The 16,478-nt window shown below is 37.6% G+C and overlaps 2 protein-coding genes across 2 annotated transcripts in view; one reads left to right on the top strand and one right to left on the bottom strand.

Moving 5' to 3' along the window:
* Positions 1–10,797, bottom strand: part of LOC137293494 (F-box/WD repeat-containing protein 7-like) — a 64,465-nt gene extending 53,668 nt beyond the window's left edge. Inside the window, exons 1-8 of the mRNA XM_067824064.1 lie at positions 10,685–10,797; positions 10,194–10,369; positions 8,483–8,607; positions 7,595–7,747; positions 6,853–6,971; positions 5,948–6,099; positions 5,390–5,462; positions 3,537–3,648 (exon numbers count right to left, since the gene is read on the bottom strand). Of these exons, the coding sequence (XP_067680165.1) occupies positions 3,537–3,648; positions 5,390–5,462; positions 5,948–6,099; positions 6,853–6,971; positions 7,595–7,747; positions 8,483–8,607; positions 10,194–10,339 (880 nt within the window). The 5' untranslated portion in view covers positions 10,340–10,369; positions 10,685–10,797. The remainder of the gene's footprint in view (positions 1–3,536; positions 3,649–5,389; positions 5,463–5,947; positions 6,100–6,852; positions 6,972–7,594; positions 7,748–8,482; positions 8,608–10,193; positions 10,370–10,684) is intronic.
* Positions 10,798–11,002: 205 nt separating this feature from the next.
* Positions 11,003–16,478, top strand: part of LOC137294324 (UDP-GalNAc:beta-1,3-N-acetylgalactosaminyltransferase 2-like) — a 552,386-nt gene continuing 546,910 nt past the window's right edge. Inside the window, exons 1-5 of the mRNA XM_067825322.1 lie at positions 11,003–11,215; positions 12,097–12,217; positions 13,360–13,460; positions 14,055–14,143; positions 15,663–15,752. Of these exons, the coding sequence (XP_067681423.1) occupies positions 11,116–11,215; positions 12,097–12,217; positions 13,360–13,460; positions 14,055–14,143; positions 15,663–15,752 (501 nt within the window). The 5' untranslated portion in view covers positions 11,003–11,115. The remainder of the gene's footprint in view (positions 11,216–12,096; positions 12,218–13,359; positions 13,461–14,054; positions 14,144–15,662; positions 15,753–16,478) is intronic.

The raw sequence follows: 16,478 nt of genomic DNA, 5'->3' as shown, positions 1-16,478 counted from the left end.
AACACATTCACTGATATCAATAGGAAATCCCTATATTTTAACACATTCACTGATATCAATAGGAAATCTCTGTAGTTTAACACATTCACTGATATCCATAGAAAACCCTGTAGTTTAACACATTCATTGATATCCACAATAAATCACTATCATTTGACAAATTCACTGATACTCACAAGGAATCCCTGTTATTTAATAACAACACAGCAATACTCAAGCTCTCTGGTGGCGGTCTGTATATAATCAAGTCTGGATCAGACAATCAAGTGATCAGCAGCATGAGCATTGATCTACACAACTGGGATACGATGACAATTTGTCAACCAAGTCAGCACCAGATCACCTGATCCCGTTAGTCACCTCTTGCAACTAGCATGGGTTACTAAAGATTAATTCCGACCCAGATCTCCAAAGGTCCCTGATACAATAACTCCATATCAGTCTGACAATTTGGGTTCATCAGTTGCTCATTTCAACATCAAGATTACTGTATGGGAAAGGAATGTCTGCACTTTTTCACATATTTATGACCAAAGCTATCTTTACGAACCATATTAGAAAAAGAAACAAGAATTCAAAATGCAGCAAAATTAAACTAAATTCATTTTGGTTACAGTTTTCATTATGCTCTCTTGTCAGATGAGAACCTTTTTGAAAATGGGTTGAATTTTACACATACAGTGAATAGTCCTTCATATATGTCTGTCATAGTGTCAATTCCTGAATGGAACACTGAACACAGAAATCAGGCCATTGTGTTGTACACACTGAAATAGTATAATTGCAGGATTAATTATTTAACATGCCTAAAGAATGGTGTTTCTTCAAAATGAAGCTTACAAACTTTCAAAGTACTCTACTCAAGATCAGCTGTCACAATCCTTTTTATTTTCAAAGATCATGTCACTGTAAGACCTGACCAGTTCACATACTAGTTTTACAAATCCATCTGTCATTTTCTCAACCATTTTGAATACCAGGAAATAATCATGTCTTGTAATTTTTTTAATATACATTCTACAATGTGGTATTGATGCATCAACTTCAATGGTGACGCAAGAATTGTTGCTAAATGCAACACTTAGATACCTGCTTCAAAAACAAACAACTTAAAAAAACATATCATTATTAATATGATAACTTGCTGTAAAAATCTAAACATGTGTGATCATGCTCCATGTGCAGGTATTGTTGCACAGGAAATCCATGAGCACTGTGTATGCAAAGCAAGTTCCATCCCACTGAATGCCATTACCTAACTATCCAGGATAACAGCCTGAAGAAAAGGTTAACTCCGTGGAGAGCATTACTGCAAAGCTTCAAAGAACATGTGATGATTGCATTACCTGGCATGTGAAACAAGCTGGTCGATTAGCTCTTATCTTTTATGTGCGGTGTTACAATTCACTGACACTAATATGATTGAACCTCATGACCCGGTTTGTATAAAATCATGGAGTTACCAAGTGTTTTATGACATGTTTTTGGTTTGTCTTGTAAAACAAGCAAAGAAAAAACACAGGAATTGTGTCAATTCAGGAATGATTTTGTCCTGTGCCATAGTTGAAACATAATTTTTGTTCTGGAGATAAATGATGCCAAATTAACTTAGAGAGTGAACTGACAACAGTGACTTGAAGAGTGAACTGATAACAGTTCTACTTTGACTGTTGGCATGGCTTTATAAAGGGTTTACAGACCAGTATAGAATCTGGTAAAAAATAAGTAAACTTGGTTTAGGCCTTCTTTTTCAAAACGCTACCATGTGTTGGTCATTGGATGGTGGGATGTAGAATAAGTTTACTTTTATGCCACACACAGAAATATTCCAGCTCTATGGCAGCGGTCCATAAATTATTCCATCAGGACCAAACAGTACACTGATCAACAACATGAGCATTGATCTACACAGTGGGATCCGATGATATGTGTCAACCAAATCAGCAAGAATGACCACCCAGTACCGTAAGTTGCCATTTACGACAACCACATAAGATCAATTCTAACCCGGACCTTCACAAGTTGGACAGTAGAGAGCTATACATTTTCCAAGCAACGTACACTGTCATATATCTGTTTCAGTTATATGTTCACCAGTCAGTCAAAAACTTGACTTAAACGTTTGAAATCATGTCAAGAAAGAAAAAAAATAGAAATCAAACTTGTCTTGCCTAATGTTTCAGTGAGTTAAGTTTTCGCCGCACTCGCGCTCATCGATATTCCAGCTATATGGCGGTGGTCTGTAAGTAATTGAGTCTGGACCAGACAATCCAGTGATCAACAACAAGAGCATCGATCTGCACAATTGGGAACCAATGACATGTGTCAACCAAGTCAGTGAGCCTGACCCTCCAATCCCATTAGTCGCCTTTTACGACAAGCAAAGTCACTTTTTATGGCATGCATGGGTTGCTGAAGGCCTATTCTACCCGGGGACCTTCACAGGTCCCTAATGTTTGATGTGAAAGTGGATGAAATTCATCTTCGAATTGAACTCTTTAGAGTTCCCTTCAATGACACCCTTAACCAAACATCAGAATTTCGAACCTATGTCTATTCTCAACAGACACACCAACATCAGCATCACTGATAGACCCTGAAAACTAATAACCAGCAGAGAAGGGGACATTTGAAAAACTTCATTGAAAATGGATACAACTGTAAGATAGCCTGAACAAAGTCCCCTTCAAACCTTTATTTGATGTTGAATGCAACACTGACCAGCATTCCATCTATACGACAGTAACCTGTAAAGAACCATGTCTGAAACAGCCAGTCTGATGATCGAAGTCACGACCATCAACCTACAGAATCAGGAAATGATAACATGCCATCAACCCAGTCGATAAGCCTTAACCACATCACCCTGTTCCACAAAGTGATCTCAATGTTAACATGATCTTAATTCCTATATTTTAACCTAGGTTTATGATCATCGTAGTGCTAAGATCACTTAGGGGAACAGGGAAACTGGCCCATTTAACCACCTCTTATACCAACTGCAACTGTGAAACATTAAAACAGGTTTCTGGATTAATAAAGGTGCAGACTAACTGTTTTCCATGCAGCAACTCATACACACTGATAGGTTCACAATTACCATTATTTAGAAAAACAAGTCTCTCGAAGCCAACAAGAGTTATCTCCCATGTCTCCCACTTGTCTCTGATTAAGAAAGGCATGTATTTCAGATAAACAGTTTATATGACATTGTAATAAATGTAAACATCCTGCAGTGAGACTGGATAAATAAAGAGTCAGATGTTTGGAAGCAAGGTGTTTCCACATAGGGGATGAACAACCACTCTAAAAACAATGTACCACACTACACAAATTGCCTCTGATAGTGTTCACATCAAACTAATAGCAAGAGCTTCTTGATTAAAGTTTCTGTCACCATGACAATTACATCAGGTGATTAACTGTGAACATAGTTGTAACAGGAGCCCAGGTTGGAGTGCATAATGATACCTCAAGTACCCAAGACTCAAGATGTCTACCACTCCAGGTCTTTAATAAGCCGAGTGTGATTTTACCTTCTGTGTGGCCAGAGAGCTGGAAGAGTAGTTTCCCTTTCTCCACATTCCACAGCATCAGTGTCTTATCCCAGGAACCGGTCACTGCATAACTGCCGCAACTTGATAAACACTGTAAGACGAAATAAAATCATAGAAACACAAAACATCAGCCCAAAATGAAGCATGTCTTAGATGCAGATACTTCGGTGAATCGTATGAACATAAGCATGGTGCTCTCACACCAAGAAATCCTGTGAGCATCCAGGGTAGAATTGATCTTTAGTAACCCAAGATTCTTGTTAAAGGCTACTGATGGGTGGTCAGGCTCACGGACTTGGTTGACACATGTCATCACATACCACTCGTTTAGATCGATGTCAACAATATGTTAATCACTGGATTACCAGACCAGACTTGAACATTTACAGACTCACAGGACTCACGGACTTGGTTGACACATGTCATCACATACCACTCGTTTAGATCGATGTCAACGATATGTTAATCATTGGATTACCAGACCAGACTTGAACATTTACAGACTCACAGGACTCACGGACTTGGTTGACACATGTCATCACATACCACTCGTTTAGATCGATGTCAACAATATGTTAATCATTGGATTACCAGACCAGACTTGAACATTTACAGACTCACAGGACTCACGGACTTGGTTGACACATGTCATCACATACCACTCGTTTAGATCGATGTCAACGATATGTTAATCATTGGATTACCAGACCAGACTTGAACATTTACAGACTCACAGGACTCACGGACTTGGTTGACACATGTCATCACATACCACTCGTTTAGATCGATGTCAACGATATGTTAATCATTGGATTACCAGACCAGACTTGAACATTTACAGACTCACAGGACTCACGGACTTGGTTGACACATGTCATCACATACCACTCGTTTAGATCGATGTCAACGATATGTTAATCATTGGATTACCAGACCAGACTTGAACATTTACAGACTGCAACAATACTACTGGAATTTTGGTGAGTGCAGAGTTAGACAACAAACCAACTCACCCAAACCAAGAAACATAATAAAGTCAAATCAGGAATAGAGCTCATCATTGAATGCACCTGAGTCACTTATTCCACTTTGTTTTCACTCAGAAATTCACTTGAATGTTTCCTAACTATAATTAAATATCAGCAAAGAACTGTACATGGGAATTTCTGCCTCTTCACAAAACATACCAAAGAGCTCATTGTGCAAAGTGCCACACACATGAAAGATGATACTGCCTCTTGTTCCGAGTCATCTCAGGAATTACCTGTGCTGATTGGTTCTCAGTATTAGAGTTTTCTGTTTATTACTAGGTGAAAGGATTTCAACTGAAGACAAAAACAAAAGCTAAAATAAGCAAGGCTGCAGTTTGGAACAACTCTCTTCATGATCAGGGTATAACGACAGTCAGTGAAGTCATCACAAAACTGCAAAATTCTCCTTACAGAAATCAGGGAGTACTAAGGACAAGTCTCTAGAACAGGCTCTACACACTTGTGCTACAATTGGCACAGGTTCCAGCGGTTGATTTGTACTATGTGTTGAATTCAGACAATATGACTCGGTCAAATTCAGCACATCGATTTGACAGGCCAATCGGTGTGAGTCTTCCTTTAGGAACAAGAATGGGAACCAACTTTACAAGTAAAGAAAACATGACATGTTTTATGGATAACAACTTCTTTTTTGTTCTTTATACAATGTTTCAGAGCTAATTCTTGCTCGAAAGCATAAAAAAGTAGTTATCCATAAACCGTGTCATGTATTCATGTTCATTTAGCTTCTAAATCATGAAAATGCCTTTCAAGAATTTCTAACTTTATAAATAAAATTACCTCAATTTCATCTGTATGTCCACGTAAAATACAAATCAATTTTCTGTCCTTGATTGACCAGATTCGCACAGTCCTGTGAAAACAGATATGGATGACTAAAATGCATGGTTACTTAATTTTGCGAGTTACGATGTGAATTTAAAGTTCACATACAATACGGAGAGGTGTCCCCACAACTACAGTATCGAGTGATGGACCCTCAGTTATTACAAAATCTGTTTCAGTGATGAATCTAAAGCTATTAAACATTTTGTACTTGACCCACAGTCATTACACACACAGTGATAGACCCAAAGTTACCACAAAAGCACAAATACAGACCCGCTAAACCTCAATTTGAAAGATTCTAGTTGAGATGAGTGTTTTGTTGTTCAGTGCCACACTCAGCAATATTCCAGCTATATAGCAGTGGTTTGTAAATAATCAAGTCTGGACCAGACAATCCAGTGATAATGTAATTCCATGAAATCGGGATATAATTTCTACTTACAAAAATGAATGTTATTTTATACTAGGATATACTTCATGCATCAAGATTCATTCCATCCGATTCCATACCTGTCAGTTCCAGCACTGATGATTTTGTCTCCAGAGAGCTGAAGGTGATCTACACTTCCACTGTGTCCTTGAAGAGAGAAACACAGCTTTCCTGATGAGGAATTCAACACTCGGATACTACTGTCTGCACAACCAGTCACTATCATGTTATTCTGCAAAAGAAAAAAACATAATTAAAAAATACTCAAAATTTGGCCAATAATGTATTCAGACAATTGTTTTCATTTGTTTCTAGGATGACTAACTTACATAATACCTGTCAGACAACAAAGTGCATCTTGAAAGAGTGCCCTGGTAAAACGTTTCAGCATTCTCTTCACTCAAAAAGTCTAACCTCCGACGCAGAATTCCTGTAAGTCAACCCAGTACCTGTTCCTGTTATATTCTATTGAGAAAAAAATCTAACAGGTGAAAAGCACATTTACTAATTGTGAGTGTATCCTTTATTATGTATCTTTACAATCACTGACTGTCTTTTTTGCTACTTTTCAACTATATTTGAATGTGACATGATTGGCACCATAAGTCTTTTCCTTCTGTTTTCAGAATACATCACTTTAATTCATTGTCATAGGCTACAGACTTTCTTTGTCAGAATGCTTATACAGTCAAGTCTTGTTAATCCGACATTGTCCATTGCATAGCAAACTGTCATATTAACAAGGATGTCAATTTGTTACCAACAAAAATGCCAGATGAAGCTGACTGTTGGATAAACAGAGGTTGGATTAACAAGACTGGGCTGTATGCAGATGGTAATAAATAGGTACCACACAATATATCACCAGAATCTTTGTTGAATTTCCCTTTACCAAATACTGGAGACATTTGTAGTCAACAATTGTCTATGGCCTCCATTTCCAATATGAAACATGTTTTTTTACTGTCTATGCTGACTGCTCTACCTTTAACTTGACAGCAGTGACAGTGTCAGAGTGACAGTTAATTGTGTGGATGCAGTTTGTGGATTGGATGTCCCACACACGCAGCGCCTTGTCCTCACTCCCACTCACTATACAGTTGTCTGGAAATAAACACATTAGCTGGAGTGCTTGTACAAACAACATACTGATGATAATGCTTCTGAAATGATTATCTGTTTTGTCTGTGGTCTTATTGGAGAAGTACACAACGTAATTGAAAACACTAACTTACGGACACTACCGCTCAAAACACTTTCCCAGTTGCAGAGAGACATCTCTGTAACACATTGATTGTTTGTTTGGTCGTTTCAATCGAGGAAAGTTACCAAGAAGATTAATGGGGTGGCATTGTATAAATACATGTTGACCTGGCCCTATATTTTGTTTTGAACATTCACACATCATAATAACAAAACGGGACCTAAACACTCTGAGACTCAAGATTTCCTCCCCTTGTTTTCGGTACTGTATTCGCCTTGCTCTTATTCACCAGTACACATTTTCTTTTGTTGATTCCAAATGGAAATAATGGCTACAGAAGTTATTTTAACCAAGTTAATTCTGTCATGTCTGTCAACAGTCTCCTTAAAGATTTGACTTTGCAGGAACAAAATTTCTCCTTCATTAAACACTAGGTGTCTTGGAAGCTTTGTTTTTTCCCAGACATGTATATGGTGCATTGAATGCATTAGCTAATTCTTTAAGAATAAGACAGGTGACTCACTGTTACAATCCAAAGCTGTGACCTTTTCTTTGTGACCTCTGAATATGGGGGACACAGTGTAACGACCTTGAGCCCAGTTGGAGTGAAGATGACACACACTTATGAATATGTGCTTCCATTTACAGATTGGACTCAGCTTGCTGTCCTTTGGAACTGAAACACAAGCACTCTTCACAGTTCTGGTGATCAACTGAAGGCACTTCACTAAGCATACATAAAACTATTAAAAACAAATAACAGAAAACAAATTCAGTCACCTTCAGTAACTAACCACTCATCATAAGCTGAGTTTCAAAACGACAAGTTTCAGAGGACCTACTCTACCCTGCAACTTGAAAATCTGATCCTTCAGCACTGAATACATTTTTTTAACAAACAGTAAATCTTTAATTCTGCAAATAAACTGTTAAACTGTTCAAATACATATTTGTTTATAGTGAAATACTATTACTCTAGCTGTAGGAGGGTCCATGCAGACAGTTTGTTTGTTGTTTACAACCACAGTCAGCAATATTATAATTACATGGTGGTGGTCAGTAAATAAAAGAGCCAGGACCACACAATCCAGAGATCAGCATCATGAGCACTGATCTACATAAATGGGATATGATGACATGTGTTTGGCAAGTCAGTAAGCCTGACCACCCAATCCCATTTGTCACCTCTTTTGACAAGTTGATAAAGACTAATTTTATCCTGAATCTTCCCAGGCACTGTGCATACAGTGACATGTGTATCATACATAATATATACTCATCAATTATGAAAATTGTTAACCCACACAATCTAACTCTGACAAGTTGGATAAACTGGGTTACATTGTACCGGTATGTCACTAAACATCTGGATGTTGAGACTCTCTTCAGAAATCACTGACTATAAACTCACTCTGCAGACTGAAGGTTGGCGAGGTCCCCGACACATTGCTAGACTTGGGGTAGAGAGTTTCTTCATGGAGAATATCGGTGTGCAAACCAAACTTGAGCCAGTGTCTGACCATGCAGTGATGTAGCCTACACATGCAGTACAGAGAGTACAGTAGACATGCAGTGACAAGTACAAGAACAGGAAAGTGACACATGCAGACTTCATTTAAGACAGAGTGTATGAGGATATATTACAAAACACAATTATACTACACGAACAACTGAATCTCACACAAAAATGCACACTCAAGATGAAATGTTTCATTACAAAGTCAGTTTAGGCATAAAAATATCTACATGTATGTGTGTATGTCAGTGTTCATGATCTGTTTTATTGAGACAAATGTGTGCTACATTTTGGTTGTGAGTGAGTGGGTATAGTTTTTTCCAGCTATATCATATGGCAGTAGTCTGTAAATAATCAAGTCTGGACCAGACAATCCAGTGATCAAGAGTATGAACAACAATCTGTTATGTTTATGTCTGTTGACATGGTTGAGGGAAGATAAATGTCCTTCCAAACTATGTTCTAACAACACGGTTTTTAATACATGAGAGTACAGTAGACATCTAAACAATACTAATATCCCTTTACTCACTTAGTAAACTGTTTTGTATGTGACTAGACATACACTGGTGTTGTTTGGATGATACTTACAAATTTTATGTCTTTCACAGCAAAAAGTCTGATGCATTTTACTTTATGTTTCATTTTATTTTATTTGCTTCTGCATGATGACAAAGATGGTTCTCATCATCAGAGGAATCATTTATAAAATAAAATTCAAACTGCAATCTTAACCATGTGGAAAAGAACACAATTTTATGGCAAAAATCTAAAATGGGACAAAAAATCATTGCACTAAAGACATTAAAAATGTGAGTGAAATGAAAGCTTAATCACAAAAAAAGAACATATGTGTATCTAAACACAAAATGAAGATGCTAGGATCATCTGTGTTTCATTTGAAGTGTGGAAGTCTTGCTAGACTCACATCGCTCTCTGTTTTATCGGTCACTGTACTTTCATGAACAGGATGCTAAGAGGTGTGATACTAGAAACTTGTCGCAAGCATTGTTTTGAACAAGTCATCAGAACATGATAAATCCCCTACAGTATACGAATTTGAAAGGACAAATAATCTGATGGTAACAGTGTCCTACCAGAATAATTTGTCTGACTTAACTAATTTGTCCGTCTTAGTAGTTATATCCTACTGAGATTTGAATTATCATGTTGACATGTGATATGATCATGACAAATAATACATATAAAGAAAGATAGAAAGATAAAATGATGGACAGAATAGCTGATTACAAACTGTTTATGATTGATGGGGTGGTTGTGGGTGTGGGTGTTGCGGGGAGGGAATGATGAAGAGTTTTACAGAGAAGTATGTACAATATTTTATTTCCCTCACTATTTCAAAAACTCTAAAATTCATAATGAAGGGCAAGGAGTTTCACCAGAAGCCACATGAAATTAAATGTTCTCTAGTTTCATACAACTAAAACAAAAGAAGAAAATGTCAGAAAGGCATCTTTTTGGATATATCTATCTCGCTAAACTACGTGCAGGATGAGGAAATAAATGTTTGAATGTACTTTTAGCATCATTTTATAATAGGATCCGAATGCATATTGCTGATGACAAAGTGTTGCATTTTATTTACCATAAGGGATTTATATTTGCCATCTCCCTCCATTTTACACAACACCGTGAGAAACTGGCCAGGTCTTTAGGTTCCAGATATGTCAACACTTTTGTACAAAGCTCCTGGGGAAGAACTTCAGTGAAGTCAGACGTCGTCAGGGTCATTTTCGATGTATTCTGAGAGGGGGATATCACCTGAAACGATGAAACGATGAAAGCCTTTTTAGGTGTAGTAATCTTACATTTGCATTCCGGTTCCTGGAATTTGGAGGTTAGAGACTGTAATCACCATATAAAATGAACTTTGAAATGGCTTGAAAGAAAATCGAACATCAGCTGGTGATTGTGGTTACAAAGATGCTACATATAGGAGGAATCACAATCTGGTTATTAACCAAACCACTGGAGAATGGTACACGACATGGTCATTTTACTTGCATCCTTTTAAATTTTAAAAATGCATACAAATTCATATGAATTAGTAGACGATACGATGTCAAACATATCTACCGTATAGTTTCCCGGAATAAAAAAAAAACCCGAAAGACAACCGTAGAACTATGTCAGTAACTAAGTGCTGCTAACGACGCTATCTGGGGAGGCCATTGTTGCTAAAATACGACCAGCAAATATATAATGACTCAACATACATCATATCGTCTAGCTTACTTCAAAAGATATTCCATTGGATTTTCTGATTTTTGCGATATATGTGTATCGACATTTATGCTGTATTATGATACGTTCATCCTAAAACTGTAAAATATACTATATAATTATTAACTGGTGCGTTTCGGTTATAGTCTGGTCCGGGAATTGAAAATGCACACAATGTTTATAGAGGGCGCCTCGAAATGAGCTTCCGGGCACTTGTCACATGTGTTGTGAGACTAGCGGGAATCAGCTGATTTAAATACCCTATTCGAGTTAATGTGTGACCAATGTGTTCGTGTACATTTTTAGTTGTTTTTCTTAGTGGAATTATAATTTCACTCCTCCTCAAATATGTCCTTGTCTCTCTGAAAGGTGCTGACAAACATGGTAAGACATTTCGTCCGAGCAATAGACATACTGATGACGTCTCAAAACGCGTTAATAATGGATTTGTCATGTGTATTTGTTTACACGATTAACTTTACTTGTTGACATGTATTGTCATGGTATCGCAGTGGGCAGTTTATGTTCTAGACATGTCCAGGATAACCAGTGGTTGCCCTAAAGCAAAGTTCCTGTCTCACATATTCTGAAGTTGATTGTTTCGCTATGTGCTTATTTGGAATACCAAAGGCAGTATACATTAATTTGTTATTTGCAGCTGACGTTTTGTCACATTACGTGAAAATGTAGACCTGCAGCAGTAAGAGTTCTGCCAGTAAAATCATTTCAACCATGCAATTATGAATTAAATAGTGATGATTGTACTTTTAATGCAAGATATTTCAAACCCTGATATCATCATGATTATGTGTATATAATGAGAAGAATGTTATTGGGCAGTACTAGTACTACTACATTTTTAGTTATTCTAACATGCTGAATAAAACAATCAATCCTAGAACAGACATCTGACAAATACCAAAGCTCCACATATAGTCCCAGATTTGAAGACACATTGTCATGTAGTTGTCTTTTAAATGCATGGAAAAAGAGATTGAAATCAGATCAGTGTGACGTTTCTGTGACAGTAACACAAGTTACACTACTGCATGATCTGTATATTTTCTACTTTGCATGTCTTGCACTAATAATTAGCAGCTAAGTTAAAATCATGAACACTTGTTCTTTAAAAAAAGTTGTAAATATTTCATCATAATAACTATGAATGATGAACTTAAGTCATAAAGAGATACAATTTCATTCACTGAATACATACATCCCTCGCACTCACATGTTCAGGGGTTAACATATTCAATTACTTGCAGCCAGTGACAAGGAGGCACTAGACCTGGCTGTTTGCATTATATCAGCAAGACACAATTTTGAACAGAGACAAGCAATAAGAGAGACATGGCTGTTGGATCTCCCAAAGATCACAAGTAAAAAGTAAGTGGTCATTAGTAACCAGCACTGTCTGTATATCTGGACTAAATGAATCAGAGAACATGAAGTGCTGATGTTGTCTTTTTTCAGATATTAAAGATACATATGAATGACTTGTTATGATTAAAGTCTAAACACTCTGTCTGCTGTCATGATAACTTCCCAAATGATTTTGACAAATCTCCATAGTATGTACCTTGAGCTGACTGCACCAGTCCAGGCTTGAAACAACAGGTGACTTGGGGAATGGGGAGGAAAAAAGAATGATTAGAAATGGGCATGTAACCTCAGAGTATAGTTCTTCAGTATGAGTTTTTCACCAGACAGTAGTGATTATTTGATGCACCAATGCACAGCAAAATAAAGTCAGGTATATGATACTCATTCTCTTCCCACAGAGGTTACTCCTGTCATATCTTCCTACGTAACCTCTGTTCTAATACGGCCCTTTCATGGTGCGAGTGTTAGTTGTGCAATCAGAGACGTTGTTTCATGAATGATCATTCGTAAGATCTCGGTAATTTCCGAATACATTGGGAAATATTTTGTCATATTTATCGCGATCCATCTTGTCAAGTATTGGTGTCATGATATTGTTAAAATAACATTGATTTGAATTGAATGTTTTGTTGAAAATATATCAATATTTCTTTTTCTTTGGGATTTTAAAGTGTAGCCTCTCAATGTTTTCTTCCAAATATGTGTTATTCAAAAGGTTTTAATAACATATATCAAGAAAGAGTGTGCGAGTATGGTTTTGCAGCAAGCACCAGAAATGGGTTTCAAAGTCAATTTCACATTGTGTCCATTTACAGAATAAGACCCTGTCTTGACTTGAGTAAACGCTTTCGCTAGCTAGCTACCCCACCACCCCAAATTATATCAAGAACTATGATATTCAGTGTATTATTTGTGGTGATAGAATACCTTCCAAAAGCAAATACAAAACAGTCACCCACCTTGCCATGTCATCTTATCAGAATTCATATCATTCCTGTCACCATAATGTCTTGGACAGCAATGGTTTTAACAATTCCAATTACCATGGTAAGAAACATGATCGTTGACAAACCAATGTAAAATCTTTGAGAAAGAATATCTTGATTATGTAAAATACATAACAGAAACTTTTTGTCACATTTAAGTGTAAAGGCTTTCTTCGTCGTTGGAGATACAGCCTGTGATATCCCACCCCTTGACCGACTTGACCCTCACACCTGTGAAGAGTGGACACCGGAAGTACCAGGTAAGGTGTCCCCGGGCTCAGGTGCCTCTTGTCAGTTGTTCTTGTCAGTCGGATAGTTAAATGTGGATTGATGTCAGTCTCAACCGAGAAACTTAATGTCGAAAAGTATTGTATCATGTTGTTAAAGAACATTTCAAGCATGATATTAATGCAAGACCCATTCTTGTTGATTAATTCGGCAGATTTGAAAATGTTGCAATTGTACAGTAAAATATAGTAGAATCCGAACACCCACAGGACTACCCAGACTGGTATTTAGCTGAAACTAGTTTGCATATCTTCTGACTTTTATTTGTTGGAGTTAATGCATGTGTGTTCAGCTTCAGAGCAAGCATGATCCAATCATTGTATACGGAAAAGCAAAAGAAACACAATTTTCAGAAAAATGAAGTCTCATAAAAGTAATTATTTATTTAAAAACCTGACAAAAAGCCCTAGTTGTGATTCTTTTGCTGTTCAGTTTCTATTTGTACCTAAATACTCTAGTCCTGGTCTCAGGCATTTTGAATGAAACCTTTGAGACCTACAGTGGGTAGCCATGTAGATTTATCTTGGACTCATCCCACCAAACTCTTCCACCCATTTTTTTTACAGAGAAATCAGACATTGCAGCTTTCTCTTTGCAAAAGATAAACACAGAGGAAGTGTACAGCCAACCTGCCATCCGACGATTAGCCATATCGGTAGGAAAACTCTGTTGTGTTTGTTTACACACTGTGATAAGTTTTAGCATTTAGATTGTCTTAAAAATGTGATGTTTTATTTTTCCATTGAATAGACTTGAACCTGTAAGAACAGTGTACAAATGACACTTTATCATATTTATCATGTGGTGACACCTGTAATTGTATAAAATTGTTGGTGTACTGGACAGTGTATCAACCAAACAATAGACGCAAATATATCTTTATGTTTTTTGTTGATCCTTGAAGATGCATGTTATAATTGGTCATCAGTAACCCATGCTTGTTTTAAGAAGCAACTGACCCGTGAAGTTCTCGGGGTAGAATAGGCCTTCAGCAACCCATGCTTGCCATAAAAGGTGACTATGCTTGTCATAAGAGGCGACTAAGGGGATCGGATGGTCAGGCTCGCTGACTTGGTTGACACATGTCATTGGTTCCCAATTGTGCAGATCGATGCTTATGTTGTTGAACACTGGATTGTCTGGTCCAGACTCAATTATTTACAGACCGCTGCCATATAGCTGGAATATTGCTGAGTGTGGCATAAGGCTAAGCTCACTCACTCACTCACTCACTCACTCACTCACTCACTCACTCACTTAAGAAGCAACTAATGGGATCATCTTACTGACTTGGTTGACTCATGTCATTGTCTCTTGAATGTGTAGATTGATGTTCATGCTGTTGATCACTGGATTGTCTGGTCCAGACTCCACTGTTTACATACCACAACCATATGGCTTCAATATTGCTGAGTGAACTGTTCAGCAACAACCCAGCCAACTCAGTTTACTGTTTGTGAAAGTGACTGAAACAGACATAAAATATTTACAAATGCTTCCTAACTAATTTGCACAAGAAACAGTTTCCAATGTTTCTGCCCAAATGGCTGAGTGATTAGAGCGAATAGATAGTGTGAATATTTTTTGTTTGTCTTTTTGTTTGATGTAGTAGTTCAGTGCTCTTTTAAGCTTGACATCAGAACTTACAAATTTGATTTTGAGTGGTCAAGTAGAATCACATAAAAGTGTACTTCTCACAAGTACAAAATGATAATCTCAAGCAGTTGCTCAGAAGTCAGTTGTGTCACAACATCCCAGTCAGACTGTAGCGTAAAACTGAAATTTTTCTGGAACATGGACACACCTCCTGGAGTGTGATGGTGGAAGTAAAAACTTGATTTGCAGATTCTAAAGGGAACAGACACCTGTATCTTGTTTGTGGGTGTCTTGTGGCACATTTTAGAAGCAAAACATTTCTGTCCTTGGATTACTGAAACTGGAAAGAAATTTCACCTGCATGCAGCATGTATTATTGTAGTCAAGTGTGTTTCAACTGTCCTGTCCAACACTCTTGTGTTGAAGTTGGAGGGATCTATATAAATACTTTGAATTATCTGAGGTTGAACATGACTTCAAAGCTGTCATTGTTTGCATGAAAGAGGCTATTATTGTCAATTATGTACTGCCATTTACAAAGTGTCTGATCTGCAAACTGAAGTTGTCTTTGGTTTCAGGTTTTGCACCCTGTTACAGTCAAAAGACTAGGCATCCGACGTTCCTTCACTGGGCCGGTGTCCGTCACGCTGTGGGATGGTGTTACTGATGTAAGTTGCTTCAGCTTCTGGTCTTCAACAGAAATCATGGTTGTCTCCCTTTGACTGTATTTGATAAAGAGAAGTTCATGCTTGGCAAAATTGCATGAAACGTTAATGTTCTAAGATGTCCAGGAAACATAATCAAGCTACAAATTCAGATAAAGATACTATTCAGTAGACAAGAAGGTAAGGCAATGCAGATTAACGGTTTGCACAATTAGGTATTCACTGTAAGCTTCGTGTGCTTTGGGGTTGTAGGATCATCAGACCACAATGAATATGACTTACAGTTAAATACTGCCAGCACGGTAAGCACAATGAGTGGGCAGAAACTATGACTTCGTGGGCACATTGGCTGGAGAGAAACAAGAACTTGGTGGACAAAATGACTGGGCAGAAACAATTGCTCAGTTGATACAATAACAGGGTAGAAACAATGGCTTGATGGACATGTGACTAGGCAGAAAGAATGGCTTGGTGGACACGATGGCTGGAGAGAAACAATGGCTTGATGCCATGGCTGGGCAAAAACAATGACTCGGTGGACACAATGACTGGGCAGAAAGAATGGTTCATTGGACACAACGATTCAGTCGAAACAATGGCTTGTGTGCACAATGGCTGGACAGAAACAATGGCTCGGTTGACACAATGACTGGGCAGATCCAACATGTGCTGTCCACAATAAATGGTTTGAAACATTTCCTCCTCATGAAGCCCAAAACTGTGGATGAC

The sequence above is a fragment of the Haliotis asinina genome, chromosome 8, assembly GCF_037392515.1.
Source record: "Haliotis asinina isolate JCU_RB_2024 chromosome 8, JCU_Hal_asi_v2, whole genome shotgun sequence".
NCBI lineage: Eukaryota > Metazoa > Mollusca > Gastropoda > Lepetellida > Haliotidae > Haliotis > Haliotis asinina.
This window is presented reverse-complemented; position numbering and strand designations above follow the sequence as displayed.